The sequence below is a fragment of the Acomys minous genome, assembly GCF_964271855.1.
Source record: "Acomys minous genome assembly, chromosome: 12".
In the NCBI taxonomy this organism is placed as follows: Eukaryota; Metazoa; Chordata; class Mammalia; order Rodentia; family Muridae; genus Acomys; species Acomys minous.
This window is the reverse complement of record NC_140493.1, coordinates 13,222,402-13,234,894: the sequence shown is the minus strand read 5'-3', so window position 1 is coordinate 13,234,894 and position 12,493 is coordinate 13,222,402. Positions and strand designations below refer to the sequence as shown.

At 51.5% G+C, this 12,493-nt stretch overlaps 1 protein-coding gene and 1 long non-coding RNA gene across 4 annotated transcripts in view; one reads left to right on the top strand and one right to left on the bottom strand.

Annotated features, from left to right (window-relative positions):
* The window catches only part of LOC311609692, a 572,880-nt gene that overhangs the window by 16,735 nt on the left and 543,652 nt on the right, over nucleotides 1-12,493 (bottom strand). The window lies entirely within an intron of this gene.
* Nucleotides 1-12,493, top strand: part of SHANK3 (SH3 and multiple ankyrin repeat domains 3) — a 62,298-nt gene that overhangs the window by 27,148 nt on the left and 22,657 nt on the right. For all 3 annotated transcript variants that reach the window (XM_084802914.1, XM_084802913.1, XM_084802915.1), the window contains exons 12-18: nucleotides 12-205; nucleotides 1,163-1,276; nucleotides 6,953-7,028; nucleotides 7,264-7,346; nucleotides 7,701-7,825; nucleotides 7,923-8,055; nucleotides 9,010-9,090. In XM_084802914.1, the coding sequence (XP_084659040.1) occupies nucleotides 12-205; nucleotides 1,163-1,276; nucleotides 6,953-7,028; nucleotides 7,264-7,346; nucleotides 7,701-7,825; nucleotides 7,923-8,055; nucleotides 9,010-9,090 (806 nt within the window). The remainder of the gene's footprint in view (nucleotides 1-11; nucleotides 206-1,162; nucleotides 1,277-6,952; nucleotides 7,029-7,263; nucleotides 7,347-7,700; nucleotides 7,826-7,922; nucleotides 8,056-9,009; nucleotides 9,091-12,493) is intronic.

Sequence of the window (12,493 nt, the reverse complement as noted above, 5' to 3'; positions counted from 1 at the left end):
TTCGTCTACAGCCCCAGCGGGCCCGGCGGATCCGGCCCCGCGCCCGGCCCCGGCCCGGCGTCTCCCGCGCCCCCCGCGCCGCCGCCCCGGGGCCCGAAGCGGAAACTTTACAGTGCCGTCCCCGGCCGCAAGTTCATCGCTGTGAAGGCGCACAGCCCGCAGGGCGAGGGCGAGATCCCGCTGCACCGCGGCGAGGCCGTGAAGGGTGAGGGGCGCGGGCGGGGTGTGTGGGGGGGCGGGCCCCGGGGCACGCGGCCTTATTCATGCCATTTTGGGGTCTCTGTGGTTGGGGTGTCCCTAGGTCATTACAGCAAGCTGCTGTGCCGGGGTCTCTTTTCTGACCCTGGTTTTTATGGGCTGCTGGCATGAAGCTCTAGCGCTGTCATGGTAGAGGTTTGGTTCTTGTGGGGCGGTTCTTGTTATGATTCGGGGGGGGGGGGTGGTGGCAACGGCAACTCGGTCCTTGTGTTGGAAGGACCCTAACCAATTACAGAGCTCCCACGTCTTGTGGGGTTCCTGTGTCACTTCTGGGGCTCCTTCATTGGAAATCCTTGGGATATACAGGTGAGGGGGGCTTGCCATCTTCCGGGGGCAGGGGGGGCGGAATCTCTAACAGTTGGGGTTGTCTGTGTGCAGTGCACATTTCTTCCATGGATGCTGCCTGTTTTGGGTAGACAAGCTCCCCCTCATCATGGGGTTCTCTGTCGTTATTGGGTTCCTACCATGGGCGCTCTGCCTGTGAAGTGGAAGTAGTTGTGAAGATCCTGGTACATCATGTGGCTTTACTCCACTGGCCGCTTCGCAATTGACCCTGAGCTCTTGGCATTGACTCTTGGGTGGATGTCAGTTACCACGGTTGGGGGAAGCGGTCACTGTGGGCAGGAGCAGGAGTTCGGCCCCTGCTTCTGCCTCTGTCCTCGTCAAGTGTGTCCATCTGTGTCTGTCTGTCTCCCACATGTCCATCCTTTGCTGAGGCCATCTGTTCAGTTCTCTTCTCTACAGATCCCGGAATCTTCCCAGGGAAAATGCTAGGAGGGTGTGTGTGTGGGGGAAAGAGAGCAAGGGTTTGGGTCGTGGGCAAAACCTGAGCCTCAGGTGGCAGGGAAGTGGGTGTCCTGCCGCTCTCCTTTACCCTGACAACCTGTCTGGCTTCTTTCCCTAGTGCTCAGCATTGGGGAGGGCGGTTTCTGGGAGGGAACCGTGAAGGGCCGTACAGGCTGGTTCCCAGCGGACTGTGTGGAGGAAGTGCAGATGCGACAGTATGATACACGGCATGGTAAGTGACCCCAGTTTTCTGCCCAGGTAGCCCCCAGAAGGGCACATGTTCTAGTCCCTCTTTGGTCATCCTGGCAACACATCTGGACCATTTCACTAAGACTGAGAAATAAAACTCAAGTACACTCAAGGTACATAAACACCGTGGGCAAGCGTACATGTACCTAGGAACGTGCACATGTGAACCTGACATTTTACAAACCGTGGAGAAACTTTACCGTGCCAGCAGGAGGTACACACTCGTGGCCAACCCCCTCTGTCTGCATGTTGGCGCACGGGTCTCCTGTGATAGTTGAGCCACCGCTCTGGCATAGTCTTCGCAGGAATACCGGGTTCTTGGAGCTCCCGATTCGTGAACGGCTGGCACATGAGTAAGGAGGTCAATGTGAAAAAAAAAAAAAAGAGGCGTTTTTCCAAAGTGGACAGATTGTCCAAGTGGGCAGAGCAGGAGGCATGGGCCGGCTAAGAGGAAATGAGGCCAGTTGGGCCCCCAAGGAGTGGTTCAGGGTACCCTGGGGTTGGTGTGGTCCGAGGGCAGCTGATGAAGGATAGCCCCTGTTCTTACAGGGATGTGAGGCGAGGGCTGCCAAGTAACGGTGGTCCAACCTTGCTGAACGCTGATCCTGTTAGGTGCTGGTGAAGACAGTGGCCAGTCCTCTGGAGTCCCCTGTGTGGGCTGGTGATATGTCATTGAGCCCTCAGATACGCTGGGAGGCCACAAGATCGATGATATTATTTCCAGCCCACAGAGTGGGTAGGGCAAGTGAACTCTTCCCGAGTGATGGTCTGGAGGCGATTATAGTGGTATGTCTGGATCAGGGTATGTGTGTGTCTCTCTCTGTACATAGAAGGTTTGGACCCAAGGTTGTGGCCTCTACCCTGAGTTGGCAGCTTCCCAGGGGAGGTCACAAGCATGGGGCCAGGAAACTTGGTTCTGTGTCAGACTCGGTGGATGCCTAGCTTATACAGAAGCTCTAGGTGTCTGGCTTTCTTACATTGCCTGGCTTTACCCCCTGCCCTGCCTTGATGGCTTTACTGGTGGCTGGACGTATGGGAGGAATAGTTCCACTTGTTCATTGCCTGCGGGGAAGTAGACGGCGCAGCATCCAGGTGGAGATGATTTCAGAGTGGTAAGCCCTCATTTCAGAGTGAAGGGCAAGGGGGAGGGGCTGCACACCTGTTGAATCGGAGCTAAGCCTCGCGCTTTCACATGAAGATGGGGATGAGGTTCTGAGAACTGCGGATCCAGGAACACTTGGACCCCTGTTCTGAAGCTGAGGAAGGAGAAGAGTTTTAAGTTGGAGTCAGAATCCAAGAGGAGCAGATGTTTGTCAGTTTTGCCTCCAGTTGGATTTTGTGCTTGCTGTCGGTGGGTATGGCAAGTGTACCCCTCGGGCCTTAGGCCATTGGGAGTAGGAGATCCAGAATTAGAGTTAGCTTGAGGAAGCCAAAGAGGGCTTCAGAGCAAAGGTGGTGTTTAGGTTGAATTATCTGTGTAGTTTGTGGGTGGGTCCCTCATGTTTATAGGGGTCCAACACAGTATTCTGGAACTGTAGCCGTTGCCCGTTTCTGCATTTGAGCTGTGCCAGATGTGATTTTAACATTTTTATATGAATGAAATTGTGGACGTAAGCCTAGGAATCCTGGGGGTGGGGTGGGGGGTGGGTGGGGCCAGCGGCTAGGACGTGTCTGGGATGTCATGAGCCACAAGGGGCAGGAATGTTTGTTGTTTTTTTGTTTTGCTGTGTAAGCGGTTAGCTTTGTGAGGATTGGCAGAACCGGGGCGCGTGAGCCTAGTTGTCTGTCCTTGGGGGTCAAGGTAAGGAATAGTCTTGCAGTAGGAGCTGACCAAGCAGATACTTTAGGGGCAAAGCAGAGAGGTGTGTAGGGTGTGTCAAGGTCACAGTAAAAGGAGAGGATCACAGAGCAGCCGATATGAGAGTGATGAAGCTTTCTAGCAACTAACAGGACTCCTTAACAGGGCCACTGCTACCGTAGATGACACGAGGGATGGGAAGCTGCCAAAAGTACTTAGGTGGATGGGTGCTACATACGATGAGGGCCCTGCTGTGGCTGGATAGGAGCAGTAGTGCGCTCCCTCTGGCCTCAGCTGCAATGCCTGTCCTGCTGCCCTCTGGCCTCAGCTGCAATGCCCGTCCTGCTGCTCTGAGTGGAACTTTTTGCCTGGGCCTCAGGCTGGGTTATGCCACTGAGCTGAGAGCATCCTAGCAACAGGAGCCTGCTTCCAACAATGCCCGTTACCCCCAAACTCTGATTCAGGAACCAGAGTGGGAACGAAGGAGGACACAGGTCCCCCTGGTCATTAACCAAGCAGAGAGGTTAGCTTCCTGCAGCACTGTAGCAGGTTGAGGAGTGCTGAGGGTCGGTGATGCCGAGGGCCGTTAGTGCAAGAGTCTCAAGGCCTAACATGCCTTCCCATACTGTCTGTCTTCTCCTTTCTAGAATGTTCCACTTGGGAGCTGGTGCTGGGTAAATTACTTTCAGCTGGCTTTCTTGTGTGTGATTAATAAAACCAGAACATGAATTTGTGTTATATAATAAATTGTTTGTTTGGTTGTGAACAGTTTAAAAACAAGAGGCTTTGAAATAGGACCTGACCAGGACAGGGCTGCTTCACTGGGCATATCTTTTAGGGTCAGGGTTAAGATCTGGGTAGGGCAGAGCAGAAAGGTGGGTAGGGTGAGCCAAGGTCACGATGGTGGTGTGGTGGAACTGGAGGCTTCCTGTCAACTGCAGGGCTCCCAGAACACGGTTCAGCTAGCATAGCATCTACGTGCCTGGGCCAAGGATATACAGGAGAGTCAGAGGTATCTGAGGCCCCAGTTGCTTCACCTGCACTAGTCTTGGGAATGGGTGGCAAGTGCACGTTTGTCACTTAGTCAGGGTAGGACAAATGGAAAGGAGTAAGTAAATACGTTGATGTGGCCGGAGTGATAACAGGCTACTAGAACCCAGTGGCCTCCCCAACATGACAATTCCTACTGTGAAAAGAGAGGTTTAGCTGTAACCGTTAACTTACTGAGAGTCTCACACAAAGTGCCTGGGACCTAAAGTCTGGACTAGTACTTTTTCTTTTCCTTTTCCTTTTCCGTTTGGTTTTTCTAGTCAGGGTTTTTTTGTTTTTGTTTTTGTTTTGTTTTGTTTTGTTTTTCTTTTCTTTTCTGTGTAACCTTGGCTATTCTGGACTCACTTTGTAGACCAGGCTGGCCTCGAACTCACAGAGATTCGCCTGCCTCTGCCTCCCTGAGTGCTAGGATCACAGGTGTGCACCGCCTCGACCGGCTTAGTACTTTTCTTGATAGCCATGTCATTAGATGTAAAGGTCATCTAACCATTGCTCCATTCCTGTGTGTGTCCGTCTGTTGTTTAACTCACTTACTCATTCTTTTACTCAACCACTTATCCAGCAACCTACCCAGCCCACCAGCTTTCCCTTTCTCCACCCACAAATCCCATCCATCCATCCATCATCTATCCATCCATGCATCCATCATTCATCTGTCTATCCATCCATCATCTATCTATCCATCCATCATCCATCCATCATCCATCCATCCATCCATCATCCATCCATCCATCCATCCATCATCCATCCATCATCCATCCATCCATCCATCCATCCATCATCCATCCATCATCCATCCATCCATAATCCATCCATCATCCATCCATCCATCATCCATCCATCCATCATCCATCCATCCATCATCCATCCATCCATCATCCATCCATCCATCCATCCATAATCCATTCATCCATCCATCCTTCTATCCACGCATCCATCCATCCATTTACTCATGTATCTATATATTTTTTGGACCATCCCTATATTCCCCCAAACCTTCAACAACCCATTCATTCATGTACACTTTTACTTTTGGGGTTATCTTCTGTCCTTTCCTATAGTCACCCATCACTCATCTAGCCAGATGTGGTTCCATCTGTTATATGCTAGGGACCACAGGGGCAATTACATCTGGTCTTTTGCTTTAGCTCATAGTTACTGAGAAGACAAGCCATTTTAAAAAAAGTATATTATTGCTGGATATGGTAGCACATGCCTGTAACCCTAGCACATATCCCAAGTTCAAGGCTCAGGCTGTATCTAGTGAAATCTTGTCTCAAAAAGAAAAAAAAAAAAAAAAGTCAAAGCAGGATGCTGTCGAACTCTGGTGCCCAGCACCCGTATGGTTATCTATAACTCCCACCTCTGAGAGTCCAGCTCCCTCTTCAGGGCCTCTCTGAATGCACCAGGCATGCGTGCGGCACACATATATACATGCAAGGAAACACAAAATAAAAACAAGTAAAATTAAAGAAAAAACTGAAAACAATACAGAACCTAACCAAAACAAACAAAAACAAACCCAAAACAAAAACAAAAAACCCATAGGTTCCCTCTGATCTCATTTTCTATCTGTGTGCCTTGCTCTGCTCCTACTGTATGCTCCACAACGTTCCTGTCCTTCTTTGCCTTGGTGCCTCACCCCCAGAAGCCCTGCACCCCCATATCTACAGGGTTCTTCCTGGACTGTCTGAACCTTTGTTCAGCTCTTCTTTCTGGTGAAGCCTTTACTCTCCCTAGAACTGCACTTTTTACACCCTTCTCTTGCTTGCTTTTCTCCTGTTAGCTAGCATTTTATATTTATTGCTTGTTTATTCCATTTCCCAGATTAGCTTATTAACTCCTCAGAGGCAGAGACTTTGCTCCGTCCTAAAATAAACAGTGCCTGCCTGGTAGGTAGTAGAAGCTTAGTGAATGGTTGTTGAAGTGGGGAGAAAAAAAAAAAAGTCTTGAGAAGTGCTACAGCTAGAGAGAACGAAGGAGGGGAGGTGCGGAAGGATGGGATTGAAAACAGTGGTGGTGCCATCTTCAGGCCTTCTGAGGCACTGCAAGTGGGAGCCCGAGGAGCCATTCTGAAACTTAAGGTCTGGTTGTAGATTGAACCTTCTAAGTGGGGTTCAGCAGGAGGTATGTCCTGACCAGCTCCATAGTAGCCATGAGGAACGTTGAGACAGTGCAGCCAGGGTAGGCACTGAGCTTTCTGTAATCTCTTTCCTCATCCCTTGGATTTGCGTACCTGTCTGTTGTGAGGAACTCAGTGGACATGCCGTGGTGCTTCCACACTGGTGCACACGGGCTGATAGTACAGGCACCTGCCTGTGCATGAGCTCAACATTTGTACACACTCTGGGTTACACAAACAATTGTTTTTTTTTTTTGTCTTCATTAAACACTGGGCATACATACAGATGACAGACATGGCTCTCACTTGACACACATAAGCACCAACATAGCTTTTATGCCTGACCATGAGGTCGACACACACATCCTCTCAGCTCTAAGGCTTGCAGAGGGGAGCATCCTGGCTTTGTACGGCTTGCTAGCGGGATGTTAATTAGGGAAAGATGAGCAGGGCAGCTTTTCCCCTTGGGCCATAACTCCCCGAGGCCACATCATTCCCTGTGTGGGTAGCTGAGCCTTCTTACTGTAGCACTTTTGGACCCTGGGTTTCAAGATTTGCCCCCCAATCCCACCCCGACTTCCATCTAGGCCTCCGAGTGTGCGGGGACAGAGGCTTATCAGCGCAGTTGGGGGGAAATTCAGCTGGGTGGTGGGCCGTGACCGTTTCTTAGCCCTTGATGCTCCCTCCAGAAACCCGAGAGGACCGGACGAAGCGTCTTTTCCGCCACTACACTGTGGGTTCCTACGACAGCCTTACTTCACACAGGTACTGGCAGAAGTGTGGACGCACAGCGACACTAGCTGGGCCTATTATATCCGATGAAAGGGGAGGTCAGGCTATTGGGGGGGGTGGGGTGGGAGGCATGGCAAGGAGTGGGTGGTTAGCTGCCTCTGTCTTTGCCACTCCAAGTTGTCTTGTGCGTGTGGGACCCTGTAGGGTCAGCTTGACCCGCAGGGCTTCCTGTGCACTGCCCCCACTCAACCTTGCGTTCCTCTGGCAGTGATTACGTCATTGACGACAAGGTGGCTATCCTGCAGAAACGGGACCACGAAGGCTTTGGCTTTGTTCTCCGGGGAGCCAAAGGTAACGGGTGTGGATCTGGGGGGGGGGGTGCTGCATTGCTGGTGATGTGTCCTCCTTATGCCCCCCCCCCTTTAAAACACATTCCCCTTTGGTTGTATGTCTTGGTTTGGAATGTCCCAGTACAAGGCTCTTTATAGCCTTCCATTTCCTACAGATCTTTTTGGTGAAGGTAAATGGGGAGGGGGGCACTTCACGGAGGGATGTAGGCTGGCTTTGGGGATCCCCACCTGCTGCCTACCCCACCCCAGGTTGCGATGCCTTAGTAGTCAGGGACCTCGAGCTGGCTGCAGCGGCTCCGTGGAGCTCCCTGACATGGTCTTGTGAGTGTCTTTTTTTACCTTGCTCTCCCTGCAGCAGAGACCCCCATTGAGGAGTTTACGCCCACACCTGCCTTCCCTGCACTCCAATACCTTGAGTCTGTAGATGTGGAAGGTGTGGCCTGGAGGGCTGGGCTTCGGACTGGGGACTTCCTCATCGAGGTGAGGCCCATCCTGACCCCTGCCCAGCAGGAGGGGAGGGGGGACTCATACCTGAGCGGACCCCTGGGTACACTACCTAGCTGCCTGTCTATCCCAGGTGAACGGAGTGAACGTCGTAAAGGTCGGACACAAGCAAGTGGTGGGTCTCATACGTCAGGGTGGCAACCGCCTGGTCATGAAGGTCGTGTCTGTGACCAGGAAACCAGAAGAGGATGGTGCTCGGCGCAGAGGTGAGGGCTCAGATTGCTGACCTCCTAGAGTCTACCCCTGGGTACTTGCCCTTCTAGCCCTTTGACTTCACGCCCACATCCCTCTTCCCATTGTGGATCCTACACTGCTGACATCACGTTCCTGCCTGAGATGAGATAAAAACGCCCTTATTATTTGCTGCACAGGTCCTTGGTGTCAGATGCTTGACCCCTGACCAGACCTCTGACCCCTGACCCTAGATTCCCCCTCCTCCGATCCCTGTCCCCTCCTTCTATGAATCCCCCCCAGCCCTGGTGTGGCAGAGCCCTCCTTCCCGACGCCAGCAGCTGCCTGGAGGCCGGGTTGTCATGGCAACTGTGAGGTTGACGCTGCTGCTGCTGCTGCTTATTGTGCAGGGAAGGGGGAGGCGGCACCTGAGGGAAGAGGAAAAGCGTCTTCTCCCCGCGCCGCCACCGACGCCAAAGACGCGGCACAGCCTGGGCCTAAGAGGCTTTGCCGCTGGCCCGGCCCAGGTGTGCGGCTTGCCAGGCCACACTGTGGTCTCACCAAGAGCAGTGATGCCTGGCCCTAGGGTGCTTTAGGCAGAAGGAGGTAGTCTGGCAGGAGATCCACCCAGCCCCCATGGGTGGTGCCCACTCACTGGGGCCTTGGAGCCCGCAGGGTGGATGTTCGGATCCGAGCCAGCCAGCACCCTAATGTTTGCTGGTGCTCTTACTACCATTTGAGGCCTTGGCCCTGGGCATCTTAAGGGCCCTAGGGGCCCAACCGCCCTGGCTCCACTGCTCCCTGAGCTTCTCACGCCATGAAGAAGTTTGCATCTAGCCGCAGCCTGAATAAGATCTTGGCACAGTGTGACTCGTCTTCAAGGGAATACGAGGAGATCCAGGCAGTGGAGCGCAAGTGGCACTTGCACCTGGCCACACCGCGCCGCCTGCTGCTAGACAGGAGGGCCAAGGCCTCCCTCTTCTTTGCAGCCCCACCACCCCCAAAGAGGGCCCCCAGCACCACGCTGACCCTGCGCTCCAAGTCCATGACGGCTGAGCTCGAGGAACTCGGTGAGCGTGGCAGGTGGATGGCGGGTGGGGTGGGTGGTCTGTGATGGGCTGGCCAAAGTGGGGTGGATATGGAAAGTTCGGGAAAGAACTGGTAGAAGGAAGAACAGAGGGACTCAGAGACCGGTTAGCAGTTAGGGTAGGGACTGGGTAGCTGTGGGTGACGGTTGGGATGGCAAGTGAGGAGACTGAGGACTCAGGGCAGCATGAGGAAATGGAAATGGGCTGGGACAGTGAGCACAGATGGCTGGGGAGTGAGGTCTGGCCCTGTGGCATGCCCGTGTGCATGCACATGCATGCGTGTGTGTGAGTGCTGTCCTTGGTTCTGTGCTTTTCCACTAAGACTTGGCTCTTGCACTTCAACTTAGCTGGCAAAGAGCAGGGGTAGAGCAACTTCGGGTCTGCTCCTGGGTCTGCCGGGCATGAGCTGGGTCACCTTTGTGTTTATTTTACTCGGTTGGTACCTGCCAAGTTAGTCTACCGAGAGCGCCTCTAATGCAGAGAGGGGATGGGGCCTTGTGAACTGCTGGAGGCGGACAAAAGTATGTCAGGCTTTGATGGATACAGTCCCCGGTTGACTATGAGCAGCCTCATTGTGGGCATGTCTTGATATACATGACCCCATCTTGACATGTGACAGTTGCCAGCTTTATTATGGCCGTGTTCCATATGCACAACACAGCCTCTACGCATGTGCACATGTATGGTAGTTACCAGCCTTGTTATAGGCTTGTCTCATGTACATGGCTACGATGTTCTGACACGTATAAAAGTATCCGGCGTCATCATGGACATGTCCCATGTACATGACCACCACATCACAACAAGTATAGCAGTTACCAGCCTTGTCATGGGCATGTCCCATATGCGTGACATATTTTGACACATATGCCAGTTAACTTTGTCATGGGCATGTCTCATATTCACAGCCATGTCCTGACATGTGACATTTACCAGCCTCGTCATAGGTATGTCCTATATGCATGATCGAGTCTTGACACATAGGACTGTTACCAGTTTCATCATAGGCATGTTGCTGATGATATATGTGATTTTATTGTCATTGTGGGCATGTGCTAATATATTTGACTGTTAAGAGCCTTATTGTGGGTGCATCCTAACTGCCAATGGTCTTGTGATAGGCATACGCCAATCCTTGTGACAGATGGAAACACATTTTTCTTCTGTGGTCTGAGCCTAGTCTTAATCCCAGATTTTTCCTCTGACTGCAGTCATAAAAGGAAACCCTTATTCTGCCTTGCAGAACTATCCCTGTCTTTGCTTATGGACTCAGTGCTGGCCATGTCTCCGCCATAGGCTGAGCTGCCACATTCCCAGCAGGTACCTTGGCTGAAGTTTGGTTTAGTTTGGAAAACAGTTACTAAGATGGAAGGGGCTGACCATGGTCAGGATTTTCCATGATAAAACTGGAAAAAAAATAAACAAAACCTGCAGAGATTATAGAGGAGGAGGAGCCTCCTGGTTTTAAAAAAAAAAAAGTAGGAAATCAAAGCCAGACAAATGGGAAACTGGTGCTCTGGGTTCTTTTTTTTTTTTTTTCCAGACAAGGTTTCTCTTATAGCCCTGGCTGTCCTGGATTCTCTTTGTAGACCAGGCTGACCTCGAACTCACAGAGATCTGCTTGCCTCTGCTTTCCAAGGGCTGGGACTAAAGGTGTGTGTCACCGTGCCCTGCCCAGCTGGTTGCTCCAGGTTCTTGACAGAGGTTGTCAAGGGTGCTGTGTTCTGAAGCTCCTACAAGGCTGGAGGATGTGCTGCGGACTTGGGAAAGCCAGGAGCACCCACTGCCACTGGGAGCGGCCTAATGGGGCTAGAATGACGGCTCAGCACTCAGGAGCGCTTAGCACTCTTGCCGAGGTCCCAGGTTTGGTTCCCAGGCTCTTAACCATCTGTAACTCCAGTTCCAGCGGATCCAACCCCTCTCACATGTGGAGGCTCCAGGTGTGAGCATGGTGCACATAGATACCTGCAGACAGAACCACTCAAATCTTAAAAAAAAAAAAAACAACAACTTTTTTTTTTAAAGAACTGGAAATAAGAACAGAAGAGTAAAGTAAAAAGCGTCAGTTATTGATAAACCTTATTGATGTGGCAATATGAGCGAATACAAGACAAATTAAAGTATATAAATGCAGGCTTATTTGGAGCAGGTCTCAGCTGCCATGCAAGGGGGAGGGACAGAGAGAGAGAGAGAGGGGGAAAGAAAGCCACCTGCAGAGAGAGAGAGAGAGAGAGAGATATAGACAGACAGACAGACAGACAGAGAGAATATGACAGAAGAGAGAAAGGAACCGAAATGTCTGGATTATATAGTGAAGGGGGAGAGGAAGCCCCTGGCCCTGGATTGGAAAGTTCAGGGTAGAGTGTAGGGTATGCCAGCCATGGCCTGCAGCTGGTAGGGACCAAGGGATGCTGGGAGAAGCCCAATAGTTGCTATAAAGGCAAGAAATTAGTAGAGTTAATGAAATTAACAGGGTAAGAGGAACAACAGTAACTTTTCTTGGAAAGACTCTTAACCTTATTGAAACAAACAAACAGCACAGAGAAGAGCCTGTGGCTAGGATGCACAGTATACAGGACTCACTTAAAAACACAGCAGTGAGCGAGACCAACCTGAGACCACAGAAGCTGATGGGGTGGACACCAGTGACCAGTTAGGGAACATGAGGACCAGCGAGGAGACCTCAGCATCTACTTGATAGAAATTCCAGAGGAAAATAATAGAACGGCTAAGGATTTCCCAAAAGTAAGGAGAAAGCCAGGTGTGGTGGCGCATGCCTTTAATCCCAGCACTCCGGAGGCAGAGGCAGGCAGATCGCTGTGAGTTCGAGGCCAGCCTGGTCTACAAAGTGAGTCCAGGACAGCCAAGACTACACAGAGAAACCCTGTCTTGAAAAAAAAAAAACACACACCCCAAAAGTAAGCAGACTGAAGAAGTATGTTTCAAATAAATATGGCCTATCTGAGTAAAACTTTAGAATACCATAGACAAGCAGAAAAGAAAAAAAATCTTTAAAAATACCAGAGCCAGTAGAGGGAGCCAGCCGGCCTGGCAATGAGTGATAGTTTGACTTCAGACTTTCATCAGCTGTGACGGAAAGCAGAAGATGATGAAAAAAAAATGGGATGAAGATGCCTCCCCACCTAATTGCACGTCCTAGCCAAGCTTGTTGACTAGAGTAAGCAGACTTCTGGCTCTCGGGTCTAAACTAAGCCAGGTCAGCCATAGAGAACAGACTTGTGACACGGGTCAATAAACCAATACTGTAGACAGCTGGATTCGATCGGACCTTTGCGCATAGTCCTGCGTCTCTTGCTAGAAGCTGCTCCGCACGTGACTCGGATGGGCCCTTCCTACTTCTCACAAAGAGGCGTTATTTATCCGG